General features: G+C 36.5%; 3 protein-coding genes across 6 annotated transcripts; 1 reads left to right on the top strand and 2 right to left on the bottom strand.

Annotated features, from left to right (window-relative positions):
- Positions 1–700: 700 nt before the first annotated feature.
- Positions 701–6,065, bottom strand: LOC125209959 (protein LATE ELONGATED HYPOCOTYL). Of its 4 annotated transcripts, none has more exons than XM_048109536.1 (8): positions 5,807–6,065; positions 5,455–5,651; positions 5,129–5,311; positions 4,916–5,027; positions 4,604–4,665; positions 3,025–3,234; positions 1,379–2,812; positions 701–1,307 (listed from the first exon to the last, which is right to left on the bottom strand). In XM_048109536.1, the coding sequence occupies exons 3-8, from the start codon at positions 5,165–5,167 to the stop codon at positions 921–923; spliced, it is 2,244 nt and encodes a 747-aa protein (XP_047965493.1). In that variant the 5' UTR covers positions 5,168–5,311; positions 5,455–5,651; positions 5,807–6,065; the 3' UTR covers positions 701–920. The 4 variants fall into 4 exon arrangements, with proteins under 4 accessions (XP_047965493.1, XP_047965491.1, XP_047965492.1 ...); XM_048109534.1 differs by having other exon boundaries at positions 5,626–5,651; XM_048109535.1 differs by having other exon boundaries at positions 5,129–5,651.
- A 2,666-nt stretch (positions 6,066–8,731) lies between these two features.
- On the bottom strand, positions 8,732–9,741 carry LOC125216052 (NDR1/HIN1-like protein 26). The gene has a single exon (XM_048117660.1). The coding sequence runs from the start codon at positions 9,696–9,698 to the stop codon at positions 9,024–9,026; it is 675 nt and encodes a 224-aa protein (XP_047973617.1). The 5' UTR covers positions 9,699–9,741; the 3' UTR covers positions 8,732–9,023.
- Positions 9,742–20,684: 10,943 nt separating this feature from the next.
- On the top strand, positions 20,685–21,206 carry LOC125209773. The gene has a single exon (XM_048109357.1). It carries the CDS (start codon positions 20,685–20,687, stop codon positions 21,204–21,206), a length of 522 nt encoding a protein of 173 aa, XP_047965314.1.
- The last annotated feature ends 3,551 nt before the right edge of the window (positions 21,207–24,757 follow it).

Below are 24,757 nucleotides of genomic sequence, written 5' to 3'. Positions count from 1 at the left end.
TATCCAGCTACGGGCTACCTCCGGCCACGTAGCCCTTGGTGATATGCAGTGGCGGAATTAGAGGGGTAGGAGGGGCTTCGACCACGAATAGGGGCTAATTTTCCCTTTATAGTTGGCCGAAAATGCCATGGCCAAGCATAAGAAGTAGAGTTAAACCATGCCTTTTTTGTTTTTTAAACTTCGAATTATAATTTTACTACTTATTAAAGTAAAAAATCTTTCTTCGGTTAGTGCAAAAATGATTGCACCCAATGGTTCGACCCCAAAATTAAGTTTTGGATCCGCCATTAGTGCAAAACGATCTGCCACGTGTGATATGCATCAGCTCCCTCGCAACATACACCATCCCGAACATGTCTACAGAGCAAACACCACTCCACGAGGTCCATGACCATCTGAATCTGCTCAGGCCCGGACGACTGCAACTCGTGGTAGTAGATGCTTCCACGTTGGTGTAAACAAAGAACTGAAACCAACATGTATAAATTTCACACACCACTCTTCATATCACCAATTAGTTCTAGGTTATACAACCTTATGGATTTCTATCAATCATATACTTATGTTTAATAATTACTACATTGAATTTTCTTTTCATTCCTCCATTATACTGTGCACAAAAAACATTTATACCATTACATAATAAATGAGGATTACACTATTCTTGCAAGTAAACACAGAAAATTGTTAAGAAGCAAAGTAGAAAAGTGTGACTGAGGAATATATATGTCCATCAAAGGAAGTTATTTGAATTACATTTGCTTAGTCTCCTAGACACAACAACAACTACACCAAATGTACCGATACGACGTAGTTCTTTCAATCAATACATTAAACTCGACACATAACACAGAACGAAGCGAAAAAAAAAATGCAATACCAAAGACGGCGCAGCAGCTTTACACGTATAATCCTCAACATCAAGTAGAAGCCTCTCCTTCCACGCGCAATCTCTTGGGGCATTTCTCTTCATCATGGCCGTTTCCCGACACACCACACTCTTTCGCCTCCACTGAACACCTCTTGTAAGGTTTGAATCCAGTTCTGCGCGCTGATAGCTTACACTGTCCCAGTCCAGTGTACAGGCCTTCTTTTTCCTTGTTCTCGCCAATCACAGATGCGCCATCTTCCTCGCCTTTCTTCTGGGAAAAGGAACCCCAAGCCGTACCATTTAGGTCTAACTGGAGTCCCTTTTCGGCTTTCTCATTTTCTCTGAGGCAGTTGATGTTGCCCTTATTCGCGTGAGGTGGTGAAAAGCTCTGGGGCAGTACTTGTCTGGAGAAGAGTTTTTGGAACGCCAGCCGGCCCTGCATTGACGGAAAATAAAGGTAAGAATGCTGGCATGCTATGTTTTCAAAAGGACAGAATGCTTTATTACCTCATCCGATACTTCCTTCCAGGAGTCACTGACGTTAATTGTGCTTCTACAACGTCGATTAAATGGATCACCAAAAGGATTCATTGCAGCTTCTATATCATCCTGCTTCTCTTGTTCCTCTGTCTGTTTTTCCTCTTCCCCTTCTGCATGCTTTTCCGTAGGATCAGCTTCTACTTCACTGCTGGAGGGAGTGTTCGATCCACATGAAGAACGGTCTGCTGGCTTTTTACTCTTGGACTTGTCTACATCTTTCAGCTCACCCGTAGCCTCGACCTTTTCTGTTCCAGAAGCGGCTAAGCCAACATTCAGTTTCACACCTTCATTTTCTTCAGAATCTGATGATGATAATGTTGGCAACTTTGAAACTGGTTGCGTTTTGTGAAGAGCCTCGGAGCATTCTGGTTCGAGTTGTTGACCACCTAAGGCAGGATCAGGACTGCTCTCTCTTTTTTCACTGTTTACAGCTTGATCTTGGCTGCAAGCCATTGGAGCTGCCGATGCTGATGCAGGAGAAGACGTAAAGCCAGGATGATACGGAGCACATAAAGGAAGTAGGCCATGAGCTGCCCACCATGCAGTTGCCGCTGCTGTGGTGGCTGCAGCAAGTGCAGCCAAACTAGGAGTCGAAGTTACAGGCCTTGTTTGAAACGCCGCAGCTGAGGCTGTAGATGGTTTAACTGAAGCTTCTGGATTCAAAGAAGGCCACGAAGTTGCTGCAAAGGTAGCTGCAGCATAGACTAAAGGATTTTGTGATAGAGCAGATACAATAAGACTGGAAAATGTGGTTGATAAATGCAGAAACGACTGGTAATCATCTTGACTTTGGATAGGAGCGAAGACTGGATGATAACTGGGGAATGACTGGTGAACCGAAGATTTTGATGCACTATCATAATGCTCAGAAATACCAGAAGCAGCTGGATTCGTGAAATGATTTTGAGGAGCAGGGACCCCACCCATCTGACAAAATGCAGAATCAGCATACGATGTATCCTGGGAGATATCGAATGCCCTCATTCCTAAGCTCCCATCCAGAATGTGCACAGGGACATGGCGAGGATAATTTTGTGTGGCCGGGGCATCAGCAGTTCCCACTGTATCATCATTTTCAGACTGCTTCAGTTCATCATTTGAAATCTTAAACGCGAGTTTATCCTGAAGAGGCTGGTCATTAACAGACTTCTCAATCTGAAATCCTTTGGCTTCGGTAGTGACCTGGGATGCAGCTGTTTCATCCTGATCCATTGCTTCTCCCGAAAGTGGGATATATTGCCTAAAAGTACATGAGTTTTTAGGAGCATCAGATACAGATGCGATTTTGTTTGCTGAAGATGGAAATTCACAGGGAGCTGTCTTGAGAGTGAAAGCCTCAAAGCAATCATCCTTGTCATAGTATTCTTTACTGTTTCCAATTTTCTCATCGTCGGAAGGTTTCTGGTTGAACATACCGTGACATGGGAAAAAAAAGAACATGTTTATTCCAAGTGAACTAATAAACAAAAAACTAAACTGAAGATCAGAGTACTTTCTTGCCAAGACAAGGTATATAAAACAAGACTGTAAACAAATACAACTATAGCAGGAAAATTGTAATCATTATTCATATAATGAAATTTAGCTCTGCTAACATAAAGAAAAGCTTATACCTCAAGTTCCACGGTTACTTTACTCTGACATGAGGAAGAAACTGGGTTTGATATTTTCCCATCATTCACCCCCACTTGGGAAGCAGAAGTTCCTGCACTTGTCTTCCGAGGATAAGGATTATTCGGTTTTCTTTTAGGCCGTGGTGGAGGGATTTTGATGTCAAGAGATTTCCCAATTGGAACTCCTTTAACAATGGCCTCCTTTTCCAACTGGATTACAGAAAATAAATTAAGCATCACAACACAGGTGGAACAAAATTATCCAAGGTACAAAAAGTAGCATACGATAAGCTAACAATCAACTAAGTATTTAAGAAGTATATGCCACAATATCAATGAGAAATACACCATCCTGAATGCACCTTTTGACAACCTAAAAGATGTCAGAATATCCAATTCAGTATCGTAGTAGATACCCACTGGTGCTTGGCCTCTTCATAACAGCAAACCACAAATTCGAGCATTATATATAAGATAAAATCATTTGTACTTCCTGCTCTTAGTGAGCTAAAGTAAATACATAATGCATTATGGGCCTCAAATATAAACTCGTCAAAGAATATTCACAGCCAAAAAAAGGGCTGGCTCAACCTAACCGAGCCAGCCTAAACCCATTTCATGCTGGATTTGTCTGACAATAAACCCTCATTTTCTCTGTATATACAGGCCAGCCTTGGGGTTCGGCAGGATTGTGACATCCTTACAAGCAATCAACTATTTTTTTTTTCTTCATATTTCATCATTTCCATCATTTAGTTTAGATACATTTCCTCCTTATGGGTCTTCCTATATTGAAAATCACTTTTTGATGATGAAAAACATTTTGGGCTATATTTGTCACAAGTATTATTGGACTTGAATAATGTATTGATGATTTGTTTGGCTAAAGCCGTAACGAAGTCATATTATCATGTCCAACCAGTGTCCAGTGTATATATAATTTTTTTAAAGTAGTTTGAGGAACTGAAGAAGTAAGTGTTTTTCCTCAATTATCCTTCTTGACTCCTCATATCCTCTACTTCTTCAACCTTAGAAGCTTGCACTCGCTTTATTTGGTCCAATATAAATGTCGTTGGGGGGGTCATAAACAGAAATAGTTTTAAAAAATTTCACTTAATGAAAAAACTCTTTTTTGTCCACAAGCTTGCCCCTTATACGTAATTCATATATTGAATGTAACTTTTCCTGAGCTCAAGATGAAAACAAGCAAGAAAATGGCTCATTGGAAGCTAGAAGCATCAGTAGTAAAATTTTGTGATGTTTCCTACACAGAATCAAAGAACAAGGACACTATTTAAATGATACTCCTTATACACTTAAACAAAAAAATCTCATATAAATTTAAGCCCAAAATTCATGTAAACTGTTCCTCCAGAAGCAGAATTCAAATAATGTTACTCCCTAGGAATCACAAGATAATATCACAGGCACACTGTCAATTGTGCAAGTCTTAATAAGAAAATAACATGTAACATATGAAAAAGTTCCAGTCACCTAATTTCAAGCATGAGATCTAATCCTAGCAAGGGCAATTTCATATATCACAAACAAGATAGAAAAAGAAGGCAATAGAATTGACCTTTGTAAAAAACTTCTGTGCATGACTTCTTATCTGCACAGCAGTCTTGGTTCCTATATGTTCTGTGCCAACACCAGATACAAAACAGAAAGAAAAGCAGGGACAACTCCATAATCAAAAGAAAGTACAACCAAGAAACATAAATCTCATAAAAGGAATAATCACAAATACATCTTAATAACAAGTACAAATAACGATGTGCACATGATACACAAGGAAGCATATAATCAACCTGATCCAATTTCCAGGCATAGATTTAGTTAGGTTCCGGTCACAGATAAAAAAAACACAAACAAGCAATATAATAGAGACCTTCTATTCGCTGCCAAGCACGCCCATAGAGCTTGAGAGCTTCTAGAAACCTATTATGCTCCTCTTCAGTCCATCGCTCGCGCTGCTTAGTAATTGTGTAAGGTTTCCTTGTCTGCAACGAAGAACAAATACTAACGGTTCTAGAAAACACATGTGACAACCAACTAGGTAGCCGTTTACAATTCCATTGAAATATAACGAGTTAAACAAGACCTTAACGATAACGTCGTCACCCGATGAATAAGGGTCCATCTTAACACGAAACCAAGATAGGTTTCATATAAAGACGGTGTTTTCGTCCATCACTTCCAGTTACAGTGCCAAACAACTTGGCCGTGGTGGTGGTGGTGGTGGTGGTGGTGTTATTGTACAGGATTTGATAAAGTAACACTAGTACTGCAAAAGAAAACAGCTTGTAACAGAAACACTTGCACCAAATACACTCAAACGAAACCTTCCTCTGTTTCCAATCATCAACTCTTCCTAAGCATTACTTTTTCTCTCAATTCAAATACTCAGAATTGGAATTAAACATATACCTAACAAAACTAAACAAGCTTTGGATTCAATTCAACTAAGCCGGTACTCAGAGAAGCAGGATTATAAGCGGAAACACAGATAGCGAAATAGAGCAAGGAAAGAGAAACGCATCTCCGAATCCGAAATACAGTAAAACAAGCAGTAGGTAACTCCTTATCCAGAAACCTCACCAAAACGAACCGCATGTTGCCTTAGCCTTCGCATCCACCAAAAAACAGAAACGGTTCAACGATTCAATCAGTAGGCACGAGTATACTCGGAGACTCAGTGAGTCATCAATCAACATTGGCAGCACAGCAAATCAATCGAATAGAAAACAAAAATTGAGCTAATTGCGAGCTCGAGAAGTACCTTCGGAGATAGCCATGGCGTCACAGCAGCTCAGAGCCTCCGATCTCCATCCGATCGTGCATGAAGGGACCGAAATCTCCACCGACGCCGTGCCCGAGCTCGATAAGGCGATTCGAAAAGGCAATTAAGCGCTGCAACCTGCTAATTAACGAGAGCAGCTCCAATGGAGGAAAGCGAGTGGGGAAGAAAGGGGAAAGCAGAGAGAGAAAGAGAGAGAGGGAGAGAGAAAATTGTGTGGTTTTGTTTTTTATTTTTGACGGGAGGAAAATTGTGAGCCACGAGAAAATACAGAGTAGATTTAATTAATAAAAAAAGAAATAAATTGGGGGTTTTATTTGAGGCTGGAAGAGAACCAACAGTGGAGTTAGGGCAGGAGAGGGTGCCAGGTGGCGAAAAGTTAGTGGGTGATGAGTCTCCTCCTGAAGTCCCTGGGCCCACCTTGCGCTTTTATTTGTTTTCTTTTTATTAGAATATGCAGAGAAAGAGAGAGAGCCACAAACTCGCGGTCGAGCGCTGAGTCGCCCGACTCGACTCGTCTGCCGAGACAGAGGTGGGACCCCTCGCGCCTACGTGGCTATCCTTTTCCTTATCTAGAAGTGTCTACACAAGGCGTTAGTAATTTTGCAATAAATAGGAGTAACATTTTTTCATCATTCATTTTATTCACAAAAAGATTACTTCCACACTCCTTTTTATTTCAAGGAGGGTGTGAATTTTATTCATAAAAAAAATAAAATTGTGAGTAAGGTGTTGTTTGTGATAGTAATTCTAATGTAAACAATACCTAATTTAATCTGATATTCTACGTCCATAATCTACTTCATATTTGATAGGTTGTTGATGTCAACCGACGAGAACCTAACATCTTTTTATCAATAAATTAACTACTCTTTCTGTCCATTATTAGGACCCCAATCTTCTATTTTAGTCTGTCCGCTATTAGGAATCTCGGTACATTTTTATTATAAATGGTATGTACACATCATTTTCCATTAACTTATTCAACCCACATCATTTTCCACATAAAATAGACTAGTTTTACCATTTTGGGGTGTCCACCAAAATTAGACTAAGTCTAAAAATGAAAAGTTTTTAACCAATACTAACCCTACACATCATTCTAAATGCGGACCCCACAATCCAATAGAACTCATTTCACTACCTGTTCCTTCCATGTCTCTTACTTTTTCATATCTCTCTTACTTTAGAGTGACTCCAATAGGTTATAGGAGCGCCGCGGTGGGGTGGGGTGGACGACTGCGAGCCGCATTTGCGGCTAGAGAGAGTAAGACGAAGGAGATGGCCAGTGATGAAATTATTTATTTAATTCCTTTTAGATCTTGTATTTCTCTATTAGGCGGTGATGGGCCAATTCAAGAATTTTGCGCCCTAATTTCCCAAATCTAGATTAGGGTGTTTTTGGCAATACAATTTTAATGTGGGGGTACATTTGGAATATCAATTATATTTTCATATGATACATAATTGAACCAAACAATCAATATAAGATTAACAAGGTTCACATATATGCTAGTACCAAACATTATTTCGTGGGGAAATTTCTAACCACGAAACCTTGGTCCTTGAAAATACCACTAACAACCAAACCTTGTTAATTACTAAAATTGAAACAAACGTGGCCTACTACTACTACTACTTTATAAAGAGTGAGATTTAAAGAGGTTTACAGTCAATTCATCGGATTATAAAAATAGTTAATTTATGTGTATATATTGGAATTAACCACAATCGCTCAAACTCTCAAATCAACTATTCCACCATGATTATTTGTTTTCAGTTTAATTGCAATGTTTTAAAAAAATCGATGTGTCTTCTAAACGTCAATTCTTTATTTTACAATTTATTCGAATTTGTGCTAAAAAATTTTACTGCTACCAATCAATGAATCAATCCATGTGTTCTATTTCAAAGTGGACAATGGGCACAACAATCAAGGAAAATTCAGAAATGGGCCTAGGCCCAATATATACACTGGAATCAATATGGACTCAGGCCCAATATTTACCAATTAAATTTGATGGTGTTGGCACATCAAATTTAACAAGAAGTAAATTTCATCAACCCATATTGTAACTCAAATTAACAAAACATTATGATGTGAGAGGTGAGTGCACTACATTTTTCAGGTTCTATAAATAGGTTTTCATAGAGAATATGTTCATCTTTTAATTTGCATCTATTGCCAAGAAAGTGCAAATGGTGTTAAATAAACCTCAAGAAAGTAATTAATCACTAGTAGATTATGATTCGATTGATGTTAGTGGAGAATATAAGGATGATAAAGGAAGCCAAGCTTCTAAAACAATACACTACTATAGCTTGTAGTTTGGAAAGAATCAATTCTCATGCATTACCAACTCCCTAAGCAATAATCTTTTTCTTTATGGATTCTTATTTTCGAAAAGACACCTCCGCCTACCAAAATTTAATGATACACCTATCTATTTCCACATTTGAAATTTGAATGATATATATACTATCAAGAAAAACATTGAGTTTCTTTCTTTGTAGCCGGAATTCGAAGAGGAAGAGTTTTGTAAGGGATGGTGTTTGATTCTATGAATGATACGTCGTTGAGGTATTCAAATGTGAATTGTTCGTATCCAGAAAGTGAAAATATGGGGACATCTACTCCTATACACCCACTAGTTTTAGATTGAATTTCACTTAGATCATCACATATAGTATTCTGATCTGCTTAGTTTGTCCTTCACATCTTATGTAACCTTTAATAAATGATATACTCATACTCCCTCTGTCTCACTTTAAGACTCCTATTTTGTCATTTTCGCCCGTCCCATTTAGAATTTACTATATTTGGACATAAAATTTAACCGATGAAATTTACACTCAAATATCATTACTTTCATGAAAATAAAACAAACAAAATCCTAAACACACAAAAAGTAATAAAGATCCCACTTTTCACTACTTCACTTCAATTACTACATACTTCGGCAACCACTAACTCACTTCAATTATTACATACTCAAAAAATTTCTTAAAACTCGTGCCCTAACTAAATTGCACTCCTAAACTGAGACAGAATGAGTATATATCTGTCCCGTAAAAATGAGAGAGTACTTAGCCCCGTAAAATCTAACATTCGAGATAGTAACGACATTTTGTTCGATTAATTATTACACTTGTGATAATTAAAAATACAAAAAAAAAACATTACAAAAATGGAAATCAATCAAAGGTAGACTTTGCACGGCGGCGATCCAAGAAGAGTGAGTTTTCCGACGAAGCCATTCTTCAAACTGATGAGCAAGTCACAAGCGATGGAAACCCCGCGGCGCCGGCTCCGGAGCGCCCCGGCCTTGTACCTCATCTTCCCGGCCATCACGAGCCTCAGCTCGACCACCCCGTACGCCTCGTCCATCGCCAGCGCGTTCGCCAGCTCCGCCTCCACCGGCACGGCGGCGCCGCCCAGCAGCGGCGACAGCGCCACCGTGCTGCGGGGCTCCTGCAGGAGCGGCGGCAGCGAGGCGGCGGGGGTGATGGCGCGGCCGCGGTAGGAGACGTAGGCGGAGAGGGGGTCGTAGAGGATGGCGGCGCGGCGGCTGGGGTTGGTGGCGGCGACGGTGAACTGGGCGGTGGCGGTGACGAAGGGCGGGGAGGAGGTGTTGAGCTGGTAGGCGGCGGCGCTGAGGACGCGGAACTTGGGGCGGTGGGGGCGGTAGATGAGGTAGAGGGCGAGGGCGGCGGAGCCCAGGAGGAGGAGGAGGATGGCGGCAGCGGCGCAGAGGGCGCGGCGGGGGTCTTTCGGGGGGTAGGGCGGTTGTTTTTGCTTGTGGTGGGGCTTTTCGTCGGCCATTTTGGCGGTGGGGTGGCCGTGGGGTGGTGGTGGTGGTGATTCCTCGGCCATGGTTTCAAGAGAGGGAGGGAGAAGTAGGAGATGTTTTAGTGAGACAAAGTGGAATGTATGTTGTCAAATTTGTTAAATATATGTGTGTGTATACACAAGAATATAATTGTGTAGTGTAGTATACTACACATATTTACGTAGTGTATTGTGGATCAATGATCGTTAATACGATGTGGTGGCTCGAATTCCTGATTTATTGATTAGAGGGAGAGCATTTTATCAACTCAATTGTGTTTCATCTATTGGACATTATTTATCATCATATATATTCAAGACTACATAATTGAATATAAGTAAAGCAAGATCTTTGAACAACATGTATTTCACGTAAACCATAAACTTAATAGGATCGAGATATACCTTGGCGATCCATAGCGGAAGCGATTGAGGAAGGAGGAGACGATTTCCTCGGACTTTCTTTGGCGTAGTGGCGCAACTCCAACTCCAAGGATTTGTTTCTCTCTCTTTCCCTCGTTTATGTGTTCTCTTGATGTGTGTGATTTGATGGGATCCCACACTTATATTTATAGGCAGAGAGAGGACAAACCCTAATTATCAAACCCTAAAAGCCCTTTCCATCAAAGAGGCTATATAATAATATAATAATAACGTTTCTTTTGCATTAATATCGCTAACTAATTTGATCCATAAATATATCATTCCTTAATCAAATCGTAATGACTAATTGACCAAATTAATTTGAATCAATTTCTTTAAAGTAGCCGCAAATTAAAGTATATATTCTCATTTTATTGGCTACACATAAATGGCAGCCAAATCATTATATATATACTCATATATTCTTTTAGCGCTAATTGACTGAAATATATTTTGCCAATTAACAAAGAAATCGTCTCATTCATAATATGATATTCCAATAACTAATTAATTAGGGAAAATGTGTCATATACCAAATTTATGTATTATATTAAAAATCCAACTCTATTTAAGATTCTATCACATGTCACATATGTGAGACATAAAACTTACATTCTCCCACTTGGCGAACATGTGGGACACAAAATTTTCGATTCTCCCACTTGTCACACGTGACAGAGCCACATTAAAATAGATATAATAAACATAAGGCGCGCATAATATTGGACATTATAAATACTTTCATCATTGGTAAACATAAGTATTATATTAGAGAGACTACTAATGCGGGTCATGGCGGGCGTATATCATTCAATCGATACAGTTCCTTCCATGTACCACATCACCAATATCCACTCTAATATAATCTATAAGTGACACCGAGTCCGTAATTGTCTTATTTCAAGACCTCCTGCATTAATACTAAAAACGTACATATGCATATCAAATAATAAGTATATGCAGGAAAAGTAGAAACAACTTTATTGAATTCAAAATATCTATAACTTAAGTGTCTGAACCAACATGGAAACATAAAGATTAGACATTTCCATACCCAAGACCCATTCTGTTAACTTGTTCCATAAATGTCTTAGGCGGTAATGCCTTAGTCAATGGATCGGCAACCATAAGCTGTGTGCTTATATGTTCTATAGATATTCTTTGTTCCCGAACTTCATCTTTGACGACAAGAAACTTTAATTCCATGTGTTTAGCTCCTTTTGAATACTTGTCATTCTTAGAGAAAAACACGGCTGCACTATTATCACAATACAATTTCAAGGGCTTGGATATTGAGGAGACAACACCAAGTCCTGAAATAAAATTTCGCAACCACGTAGTTTGAATAGATGCTTCAAAGCAAGCTATAAATTCAGCTTCCATGGTAGACGTCGAAATAGAACTCTGCTTGGCACTCTTCCATGATATGGCTCCTCCAGCCATAAGAAAAATGTAACCAAAGGTTGATTTTCTAGAGTCGACACATCCAGCATAATCTGAATCGGAATATCCAATCACTTCTAATTGATCAGATTTCCTAAATGTGAGCATAAAATCTTTTGTCCCCTTTAAGTATCTCATTGTCTTCTTTGCAGCTCTCCAATGTTCAACACCAGGGTTACTTTGGTAACGGCCTAGCATTCCAACTGCAAAGCTGATGTCTGGTCTAGTACAGACTTGAGCATACATCAAACTTCCCACAATAGATGCATAAGGAATATTTTCCATCTCTTTACGTTCCAATTCATTTTTTGGACATTGATCCAAACTGAATTTGTCACCTTTATGAATTGGAACAACACTTGGGGAACATGCACTCATCCCATATCTCTCTAAAATTCGATCTATGTAGTTTTTCTGAGACAATCCTAACACTCCACGTGATCGATCTCGTGATATTTCTATTCCAATCACGTAGGATGCCTCACCCATATCTTTCATGTCGAAATTTTTAGAGAGATAATTCTTAGTGTCATGTAGTAATCCAAGATCACTACTAGCAAGCAATATATCATCAACATAAAGAACCAAAAATATGAACTTACTCCCACTAACCTTGAGGTATATACACCGATCAACAGTGTTTTCTTTAAAACCAAAAGCAGTAATAGTGTCATGGAATTTAAAATACCATTGTCGAGAAGCCTGTTTCAGTCCATAAATTGATTTCTTAAGTTTGCAGACTAAATGTTCATTCCCTTTCTTAATGAAGCCTTCAGGTTGTTCCATGTAGACTTCTTCTTCCAAATCACCATTCAGAAAAGCAGTTTTCACATCCATTTGATGTAGTTCCAAGTCGAAATGGGCTACAAGTGCCAAAATAATTCTAAGTGAGTCCTTCTTTGATACAGGAGAGAAGGTCTCTTTATAATCTACACCATCTTTCTGAGTGTAACCTTTGGCAACAAGTCTGGCTTTAAATCGTTAGATTAAACCGTTCATGTCGAATTTGGTCTTGAAGACCCATTTACACCCGATGCACTTGTGTCCATCAGGCAATGCGACAAGGTCCCAGACTTCATTAAAATCCATAGATTTCAACTCTTCTATCATGGCATCAACCCATTTATTAGAATTATTACTCTTAATGGCTAGTGAATATGAAATTGGATCGTTGCGTATCCCTATATCACATTCAGATTCTTGGAGATATACCAAATAGTCATCAGAAATTGCCGATTTTCGTTCTCGTTGAGAACGCCTTAGTGGCACTTCTGGAGGTGGTTCTTCCACATCTATTTCAATGACTTCGGCATCATTATTAAGTGGTTGGTCATTCAAGTGTTCAATATTGTTAGGTTGTTCAACAATATTTGGTACACTTGATTCTTGAGGAATTAAGGGAAGAGGGAATTCTACCCTTATTTCACTAATGACCGCATTACGAGTGTCAGAACTCCCACTGATCTCACCATTCTCGAAGAATCTTGCATTTCCAGTTTCAACAATTCTCATGCTATGATTAGGACAATAAAACCTATACCCTTTGGATTTTTCCGGGTAACCAATAAAGTAACCGCTAACTGTTCTGAAATCCAATTTCTTTTCTTGCGGGGAGTATACTCTAGCCTCCGCTGGACAGCCCCAAACATGAAGGTGCTGTAAACTGGGTTTCCTACCTGTCCAAAGTTCAAAAGGAGTCTTTGGCACAGCCTTACTAGGAACCCGGTTTAATACATACATAGCGGTTCTTAGAGCATACATCCACAACGATATGGGCAAGGTAGAATTGCTCAACATACTTCTAACCATTTCCATGAGAGTTCGGTTACGTCTTTCAGCAACACCATTCTGCTGAGGCGTACCAGGCATTGTGTATTGCGCACAAATGCCATGCTTTTCTAAGTATTTGGCAAACGGTCCAGGTAATTGACCCATTTCAGTGGTACGACCATAAAATTCACCACCCCTATCAGATCGAACAATTTTCACCTTTCTATTTAATTGCCTTTCAACCTCAGTCACAAAATGTTCAAGTGTTTCTGCTGCCTGAGATTTTTCATGCAATAAATAAATATATCCATAACGCGAATAATCGTCAATAAAGGTGATAAAATACTTTTCTCCACCAAAAGTTGGGACATCAAAAGGTCCACAAATATCTGTATGTATAATTTCAAGGAGCTCAGTGCTTCTTGTGGCATTTTTCTTATTGTGTTTGGTTTGTTTTCCTTTAATACAATCCACACAAACAGTAAAGTCTGTAAAGTCTAAATTCGAAAGAATATTATCCTTTACAAGCCTCTTAATTCTTTCACTGGAAATGTGTCCCAGTCTTTTATGCCATAAGAATGATGAATTTTTATTCATCGCACTATGTTTGGTTTCGTCATTATTTTGCAGGGCCATACACGCTTCTGAATTATTAAGAAATAATTGGTATAAACCATCAACAATAAAACCAGAAGCAATAATATTGGAATTCTTAAATAAAGTAAAACAATTATTCCCAAACTCAAAATTAAACCCATCATAATCAAGTTTCGAAACAGAAATTAAATTTCTAGAAAGAGTCGGAACATAAAGGGTGTGATACAAGTCCAAATGAAAACCATTATCTAAAATTAATCGGTATGTCCCAATAGCTTCGACTGGAGCCTTATTCCGATTTCCCATAAGCAAGAAGTTCTCATTTGGTCTTGTGGTTTGGGTCATAAGGAATCCCTGCAAGGAATTCGAAACATGAACATTAGCACCAGAATCAATCCACCAAGTATTAGATGGAACAACGATCATATTTGATTCAAAAAAGCTTGTGAATCCTAAGAATTCACCTTTCTTTGCGAACCACTGACGGCGTCTGTCGCAGTCCTTCTGAAAATGTCCATCCTTTCCACAGAAGCGGCACTTGTCATTATTGCCCTTCTTCTTAAGCTTGGTTTGAGAGTTCACATTCCTTTTGGGAGGTGCACGTTTCTTGCCTTTGTCCGGCATATTCCCAACTTTCTTAGATGCTCCTTCAGTTGCAATGTGAGCATGAGATGCACTCATTCCATGCTCCTTCAGCCTTTGCTCCTCTTGGACCAACATATTTCCCAATTCATTTAGAGTCCACTTATCCTTTATAGTGTTATAGTGAATTTGGAATGGCCCATACTGAGGAGGCAAGGAAGTTAGAATGAATTGGACAAGGAAACCCTCATCCACCGGTAATCCTAACTTTCCCAGCTTGGAAGCAATGTTGTTCATGTCCATCACATGCTCGTACATGGTCCGAGAACCATCATATCGCATGCTCATAAGATCCTTCATAAGTTTTCCTGCAAGAGACTTGTCTGCAGTTTTGAAGCGATCTTCAACATTCTGCAAATATTCCTTTGCAACATTAGTCGCTGGGAGGCTTGCCTTAATATTATCGGCAACAGACATTCTGATGAACTGCAAACTTAGCCTGTTAGATTTTTCCCAAGCATTATGGGCAGTGATCTCAGCCGAACTACTTTCATCAGAAAGATCAGTTGGCTTATCATTCAACAATGCTAGGTCTAAGTCCATCACTCCCAGGGTGAACTCAAGTTTCTCTTTCCATTCAGAGAAGTTGGTTCCATTAAGTTGGGGAACGTTTGAAGTAAACAAACTAGTAGAAAATTATGCTGCAATTATAGGGAAAATTAAGAACATGAGTGCTCACATAAAGCTTTGAATAATAACACAAACATTAATTTGAAAATCCATATAATTATGAAAAACTCCTTTGGGCAGTTTTGCATACAATAATAAACATCATGCTTTCAATATTCACTAATTCAGTAATTGAGTAATAAATAAATTAACGTTACCTTTGGGTAATCACCAATTTAAAATTACCACCATTAGTGTTCATTACATCACAAAAACACTATTTCCTTTGGGAATCTAGAATCGTTATGACAAACAAACATGAATATGCATTATAGCCACAACAAGCATAATGAATAATTGATTAAATAGATTTTCATATAAATATTTGATTATAAACTCTTCTTATTTTACCTCACTTTGGTGATTGCAAAATAAATATAATATAATCAAATTTTATGGCAATAATAACAATCATTCTTATACACAACATATGCGAATATATATCAAATATAATCACATAAAAAGAACAACCATTAATTAATAAAGTAATTATCCAGTACAATTCACAAACAAATTATGCGCACAAAATTAAATAACCTAAATTATCAATTCAATCATCCCACTGCCTTGAATTCACAAAGTCGTGCAGGAACAATAATCAATACATAAAAGTTTAACCAGTCATTTGCATATATTGAATTCACAAATACATAATACACAATTGAAACAACTGTATTTGAAATCACAATCCATTAAAATGCCGAAAGCGATTTACCGAAACCAAATATACAAGAATACATAATTCTCAATTAAGCATATGAATTCATTAAAGTCACGTAATACATGAATTGGATTCAGAATTCATACTATGCCAACATATTAAAATCACCGATTCATTCATAGCAATTTATTAAAATAAATTCACAAATATGATTTTCAATCATACGAAAATACATGAGTTCTTAACCATGCTCTGATACCACATATTGGACATTATTTATCATCATATATATTCAAGACTACATAATTGAATATAAGTAAAGCAAGATCTTTGAACAACATGTATTTCACGTAAACCATAAACTTAATAGGATCGAGATATACCTTGGCGATCCATAGCGGAAGCGATTGAGGAAGGAGGAGACGATTTCCTCGGACTTTCTTTGGCGTAGTGGCGCAACTCCAACTCCAAGGATTTGTTTCTCTCTCTTTCCCTCGTTTATGTGTTCTCTTGATGTGTGTGATTTGATGGGATCCCACACTTATATTTATAGGCAGAGAGAGGACAAACCCTAATTATCAAACCCTAAAAGCCCTTTCCATCAAAGAGGCTATATAATAATATAATAATAACGTTTCTTTTGCATTAATATCGCTAACTAATTTGATCCATAAATATATCATTCCTTAATCAAATCGTAATGACTAATTGACCAAATTAATTTGAATCAATTTCTTTAAAGTAGCCGCAAATTAAAGTATATATTCTCATTTTATTGGCTACACATAAATGGCAGCCAAATCATTATATATATACTCATATATTCTTTTAGCGCTAATTGACTGAAATATATTTTGCCAATTAACAAAGAAATCGTCTCATTCATAATATGATATTCCAATAACTAATTAATTAGGGAAAATGTGTCATATACCAAATTTATGTATTATATTAAAAATCCAACTCTATTTAAGATTCTATCACATGTCACATATGTGAGACATAAAACTTACATCATCGTCACTCGCATGGTCTCGACTCTCTACCTTCATCAAGACATGTATATATGTGCTAGGGGATTTTAATGTGTTTTTGTGGGAAAAATTCACATTTTCGTGTGCAATAGCCTACGGCTACAAGTTATATGAGATTAACGTGCTTTCATGGAAGAAATTTGTGTTGTTGTGTGCAATAGCCGGCAAATTGTATAAGATTAATGTGTTTTCGTGTGCAATAGCCTGCAAATTGTATAAGATTAATGTGTTTTCGTGTGCAATATAGCCTGCAAAATGTATAAGATTAATGTGTTTTCGTGGGACAAGTTAGTATTTTTACGTGCAATAGCCTGCAAATTATATATGATTAATTTATTTTTGTGGGAGAAATTTGTGTTTTCGTGTGCAGTAGTGTACAAATTATACGTGGTAAAATCAAATTTATAAAACTCTTGTGAAATTCAAACTTGATACCTTTAACGGGTTGTTTAAATAAAGGTAATTAAAGTATATGAATGATTATAATTTATATGTAGTATTAGTAACAATTAGAAAATGAGAGCGTCTAGCACGGTGAGCTAAGTCATTTTGCGCAAGAAGATAACTTTGGAGCCGGTGGCGACGACGGTGGGTGCGGAAGGGGATATGGCGACGCCACGGTGGAAAAATATTATTGTGTTTTTTTGGAACAAATTCATGTTTTCACCTGCAAATTTTATGTAAGATTTAAACATGATAAATTCAAATTTAAAATGTTCATGAAATTCTCACCGGATATTCTTAACAAAAATATGGATATCAATAGTCTCTCTAATAGAGTAAGAGGTACAAGTAAAAGTTGATTATTTCTAAATGGGCCTAACTTTAAAACTAAGTAGTCGATGTAAATCCAAACCAATATGTTTCTTCGTATTTGGGCTTTGGCTATCCAAGCAGATATATTACCACATGACATTCATAACAATATTTATCTATTCTTATCACTATTTATAGGTGTAATATATTTTTTTAATTATTACCAATATCATCAATTCTAGAGAATAAAAAAAGTGAAAAAGAAAACAAAAAAACATAAAAAGGTCAAATTAAATTGCGGCGATCTAGTTTCAGAACTAAGACAATTCTCCTATTAGAATGTTGTATTTAATTGTGGAATAGACAAGCTCTCTCTTTTTCAAGGCTACTGTCTGACAATGCGCCCTGCGTTATTTCGATCGGTATTGCGGATGATCGATCTTAGAAATTAACTCAAAGATATAATGGACCTAGGGTAGGGGGGACGGAAGCATAGTAATCAATCAAATCACCAATAAATTAGTGGTGGTTGATCACCTTCTTTTTCACACTTTTATTTTTACTATCATTATCAAGTGGTTGCTTAATTAAAATTGAACACAAGTAAGGTGACAATTTGTGAATATTATTACAGACCAAGAGGTCTAATTTCAACGTGGTCCTCACCTTTCTATCTCTCTTTCCGTTGTTTTGTGGCTATAATATTCTTTTACTTTTGAGCGCCACAATTAGAAAATTGAGATTTAGTAGTAGAAAATAAAATAGAAGAGTAAATAGGAAAATAGGAAAGATAATAATATAAGAGAAGGGTCATGTTAAAATGCACGTTGTATTCAATCCACGACTAAGACTAATACTACATCATTAGATCTTAAAATGAGTTGATGGGATTTAAAGCTCACATATTTCAATAAATAATAGATAAAATATCAACAAAAGGGTAAAATAGTCAATATGTTATAACATACTAATTTTTATAGTTTTTTATATCAACATAGTGTATTACAAATACACTATTACAAATATAAATACAGTGATACGAAAATTGACATTAATACCCTTTAAATTTATTTAATAATGTTTTTAATTTAATATATAATCCACGTGATATTATTTTAACCACTAGATCTTTTAATTTAATGGCTAATATTTTATCTTAATTTGTTATCGCCAATTAATTAGTAGTTGATTATAACTCTGTATAGGGATAATAATAAAAGTTAATTTTAGTTAAAAGACAAAATGCAATACTCCTTATCTTGAAATATTCCAAAAAGAATCACTTGCCTTGATATACATAGCTGGTGGAATCATTAAACACTCACAATATATCAACAAATCAAATAGAAGGATTCATACCATATGAAAAAATAAAATGATGTGTGCACCCATCAATTAATAAATACTCCATCCGTCCCGTCTCACTGAAGATGACTCACTTTCCTTTTTAATTTGTCTCAACTAAGATGACTCATTACTAAAAATGAAAACATATTTATCTTTACTTTATTTCATCTCTGTTACTTTACTCTCTCCACCTAACATATAAAATAAAGTTATATAAAATCTCGTATTATCCAAGAAAGAGATCGATTTTCCTTAGGACGGAGGGAGTACTGTACTCACTTCACGTATAAATATACCAGCAAATCAAATGGAAGGATTCGTACCATATCAAAAAATAAAACATTGTGTGCACCCATCAATTAATAAATCCTACACTCACTTCATATATAAACACGCTAAGAGACATAATATACCCCACGTGGATATCATCTTTAAGCCCAAGATCCACGCACACGCTACGCTTCTATACCAAACATTTCAACATATAAATAATTGAACCATGAAAATATAATATAATAAAATTTCTCAGTATAGCATCTGACGGTGATGGATATATAATTATATTTAAAACATGTAATTAATTAGCCAAACATATATACTTTTTTAATTACATCAACTAATAAATATGGCTATATACTATGTTACTATTAATTGAATTTATATCGTGTGCCCTAGCAACACAACTACACAAGAATGCTTGTGTCGGTTAAGCCGAGTCCACACATATTCCAACCCACACACCCTCACCAAACCACCCCACCGACATTCACCCGGCCCAAGTCACGGGCACACGTCGAGAAAATTATGAGATGTCTTCTTAGCCACCTAACGTGATGAGTTTAGTCCGTTACGAGTCTTATGTGGTAGCATTTCATTAAGAGCAAATTACCTGAAAAATTACAAATTTTTATTGAATTCGGGTTTGCTCATAATTACCCCATGACGATATTTTCGGTGAAATATGTATCTGATACTGCAGTTAGATAATATACGTGGATGTCGCCGTTGGTGAGGTGAACAATGTCGTCTGTTCATACATAAAAAGACTTAGTTTGGTTGAAAAACATAAACAATACTCCTATTTTACGTAAGCGACCAGATTTTGTCACCGTCCGTGGGATAGTTGTGAACGAAGCCAAACTTCATATTTTGTTTAGTAAGATTAAATAAACGTAAGAATAACCATGAAAGTTAGATTTGTTCGCAATTATCCCACAATAGAATTCTTTTAGTGAAATTGTATCTAATATGGTAGATCAGAAATCTTATGTTGACATCGTTGTGTGAGTTAAACAATATCTTCTATTCATACAACAAAATGACGTCGTTTAGCAATACATTACACACAGGCGACTGAATTTCATCCCCGTTGAGTAGTTGCTAAGAGCATCTCTAAAGTGAGAGGGTAAATGAAGAAGTAAACTCTTATAACTACCATATTTGTCTTCTTTTCATGAAAAATCATTCTCCAAGAAAGAAGGTATTATACCTTTATATTTTGAAATTCATTTTATGCTATTATTTTATTTTAGAAAATAATTTACCTTATCCTTTTGCTTTTATAATAGATTAGTTTGTTTTTGAGATGCTCTAAAGTCCACTTGCACCTTCATTTATATATAGCACTTGCACATTCATTTATTTACCACTAATTAACACATCCAAACACACACACACATAAATCCATCGATGGGAAATTGCATATTCAAAGCGTTGGGAGCGGTGGAAGACATGGCCAAAGTGGTGACGCCCGACGGCAGCGTGATGGAGCTCTACGCTCCCATCACCGCCGAGTGCGTCACCAACGAATTCCCGGGCCACGCCATCTTCGGCAGCCCCGGCCGCACCTCCCCGCCGCTCCTCCACAGCGAGAGCCTCCGCGCCGGCCACCACTACTACCTCCTCCCCGCGCACCGGGCCAAGGGCGCCGCCGCCGCCGCCGGTGCTCCGCCGCCGCCGTACCGGATGTCGGTGGACAAGCTGCGGCGGCTGCCGGAGCAGGCGGAGGCGTTCCCGAGCGCGGGGGTGTGGAAGGTGCGGCTGGTCATCGACACGGACCGGCTGTCGGAGATACTGTCGCAGGAGGCGCGGACGGAGGCGCTCATCGAGAGCGTCCGCACGGCGGCCAAGTGTGCGGCCGCCGGGGTCCCGTCCTCCTCCGCCGCGAGCTCCGAGCGGCGGAGTAGGACGAGCGCCGCGGAGTATTGGTGATGATTTTAGGCTTATTTGTAGATAGTAAACTCACAAGTTGAATAGTTCTAATTTGTCCATCACAATATTGTATGATGATTTGTGGTTTTGATTAGAGCATGAATAGTGATTATTATTAAATTGATCAAGTGCTACAATGTTAAAGTTTATTTTAGCAATTTAAATATTGTCTTTCATTCCACGTAGTATTGTTTGGATCCAAAATGAAACTCGTGAAATCAGACACAATGAAGAAGTTCATTGTTGTCTAATAACGAAGATCGGCGATCGATGAGCACCGAGGAAACTGAAATTCGAGCACCATAGGGTTTTCGAAAATTGTGAAGAAAAGGAAAAACAAAGATAAGAAAAATAGATTTTGTTAAAGATATACTCCCTCCGTCCCACAATAATTGTAACTCTTTTCCATTTCGGTCATCCCACAATAATTATCACACTTCATTTTTAATAAATGTAAGATGCCACATTCCATTAACTCACTTCGCTCACATTTTATTATAAATAACCAACTAACTGCGTAATCTAGATATCTTTTGATAAGTTTTATTGTGTTTTGGTCTTGTGTTGTAGGCGAGAGCCTGCCCGATGCTCAAGTTTAGGTACGGAAAAATACCGAAATATCGAAATACCGCCCTTATCATACCGAAAATCCCGAAAATACCGAATTTTAGTATCACCGTGACTTACGGTATTTGTATGATACCTTACCGAAAAATTCCGTAAAGTAACGGTATGAATTTTCAAATACAAATAGCATATATCAAAATCGGTATATACCGTAAATTATGGTATATATCACAAAAATATAAACACAATTATATATAAAATATATTTTATATATTTTTAAATTATAAAATTTATAATGAAATATAAATATAATTATGAATAAATTATATTTAATTTATTTTTAAAATTATAAAATATAAATAATATTCTAAAAACTCTATTTTTCTATTTTAATTGATGTTGAAAGTGAGGTATACCATAAAGTAAGGTATACCGAACTTCAATCGATATATCGAAAATGAGTACGATATCGGTATGAAAATTAGACCGTAAAAATAAGGTATCGTTATGGTATGCAAAACTTTGGTAAGGTAAAGGTATGACTTTTTCCCATACCGTATTTAAGGTAAGGTATACAGGTATGGTGATTTCGTGAAAATATACCGATCCTCCACCTACTCAAATTGGCTCGTGATGGTCGCTCTATACCGATCCACGATGTCGTATCACGACAATAAATGTCAAATAAAGAATAGAAGTGTGTCTTAACTCGAAGAATTGGGGCAAATTATTAAGTTTAATGGAGTTTACCGACCTCGTGAATATATCAACGATTGAATCGATCGATCCCCAACTACCCTCAATCATGCTTCTTTCTTATCACACTAATGCAAGTCTCTAAAGTTTAGTCACCACGTTGCTGAATAATTTTTCATATTTGTTTACAATATATTGTGAATATGACCTTGGAATTATAAGCACCAACCAAATCTCAACGAATACAACAAAATGAAAATTGGACAGATATAAAATCCTTCCGAAAAATCACATTTCTTTTATTTGTGGTCATGTAAGATTCTGACAAGCTACGTCAAATTTCTGGTGTTAGATTTGTGAAAATTCAACTTCAATTAATGGAAGATTGAGACATTTATGTAATCAGTCTAATGCCTATACAAAGGCTATATTTGGGATGGTTGTTACTTGTTAGCTCAATGAAGTCTAAATTCGTTTTAGGTTAAGAAAATAGGTAAAATCACCCACTAATAAAATAAAAGGGCAAGCGGAAAAACTACGAATTTTGTCAAGTAGATTTAAAAATTCATTGTAAAAATCATAAAATTTGAATTTGTTCATAATTATCTTACAATGAAAAGATCCAATTGCCTGAATGTAAAATGTAACTGTTAATGTTTTTAGCCAACAATGTTGATTTATTTATAAATACTCCTCCGTCCAACTTAATTGTCACTCTTGGAGTGACACAAATATTAAAATGTAAAGAAAAGTTGATAGAAAAGTTATGTAATATAAAACCCATTATTTTATATTAATTTTATAATAAAATGTGAGTAGATTGATTTAAGTGGAATGTGTTACTTACTTACCATTTATGGTAAATATGAAGTGTGGCAATTAAGTTAGGACGGAACGAAATGAAAAAGAGCGACAATTAAATTGGGACGGAAGAAGTAAATAATTTCTAAGTACTACTACTATTATTTAACTCTTCATCAGTGACATCCACAATTGACACAATTGATAATTCTGGCTGCTAAATCAAAGTACAATTTTACCACAAAAGTGATTGTGAAAAAAATCTATATTTAAGAGTTTTATCAATTTTTGAAGTTACGGGACTGACCAATATTTGACCAAATGTTAGTAAAAATTTTGGATAATTTTCCTTAAATTAAAATTGAGGCAAAGTTAATCAATGATAATCCCTGACAGACTGACAGTCGAATGAAAGCCCAAATTCTTATCTGCAAGTACAAGTAAGGCTGGATATTTATTGGGCTAGGGCTAGGCTAATGAATTGCCTTTATTGGATAAGATACAGTATTAATGAATCTATGGATAAAGTTCAGACCAATAATCTTGCTTTGATTTGTAGTATTAATAATGAAAATATTAAATGTCATATCTCATATGGGTGACGAAATAAATGATAGTGTGTGATAGAATAGTAAATAAATCGATAAGTGTGATTTATTTTAATTTGATTTGTTAATAAATTTTAACTATTGTAAAATGATTTATAGTCATTGATTATATAATGTTTGAATTAATTTTTAAAATTCTAACCGTTACTTTAATTTTAGAAATATTGCTATTCAAATAAATGTACGAAATCGAAGTTCTAGGAAAAAAACATGAAATTAGAAAAGTAAGTGGTGGGATTCCTATTTCCTGACCCGTGGTTGCGGATGTTTGTGGCCTTTGTTTAAAAAGCTAGTGTGACGCTTGAATAATTTATAGATGAACAATATTATAACATGTATGAATGCTTAAACAAAATATACTTAATTTTTGTGAAAAAACTAAAAGTCAAACTGAGACCATTTTTTAAGGAACATAGAGAATATTTTGAAATGTTGTTACATAAATTCAAATAATTTTTTTTAAAAAAATTGGTGGTAAGTAGATTTGGGAAACAGCCTATCACATTAATATTTCCCACTGAAGTGGGAAGTGACCACGGCGGGTAAACAGCATCTATACTAAATTCCACTTTTAGTTTAGTGGGACCTCTTATTTTTATTTTATATTAGTAGTTGTTAGATATTAATAGTAATATATCATGAGATTTCTATATATAATGGAGAGATTATATTAATCTTAAAACTTGTTGTATCCAACCAAATGATGACAAATTTTAGATGACAAATTTCAAATATAGTTGGTGTTTGATAATGTTGCATAAAGTAGCATTGTTTGGTTTCAATGAATGTGTATGGATTTAGTCAAAATAAAATATTCCCTATACATACATATATTTTTAATTGAACTCATTTAGGAATGAGAAGTTTTAAGGATAAATG

The sequence above is a fragment of the Salvia hispanica genome, chromosome 3, assembly GCF_023119035.1.
Source record: "Salvia hispanica cultivar TCC Black 2014 chromosome 3, UniMelb_Shisp_WGS_1.0, whole genome shotgun sequence".
NCBI lineage: Eukaryota > Viridiplantae > Streptophyta > Magnoliopsida > Lamiales > Lamiaceae > Salvia > Salvia hispanica.
This window is presented reverse-complemented; position numbering and strand designations above follow the sequence as displayed.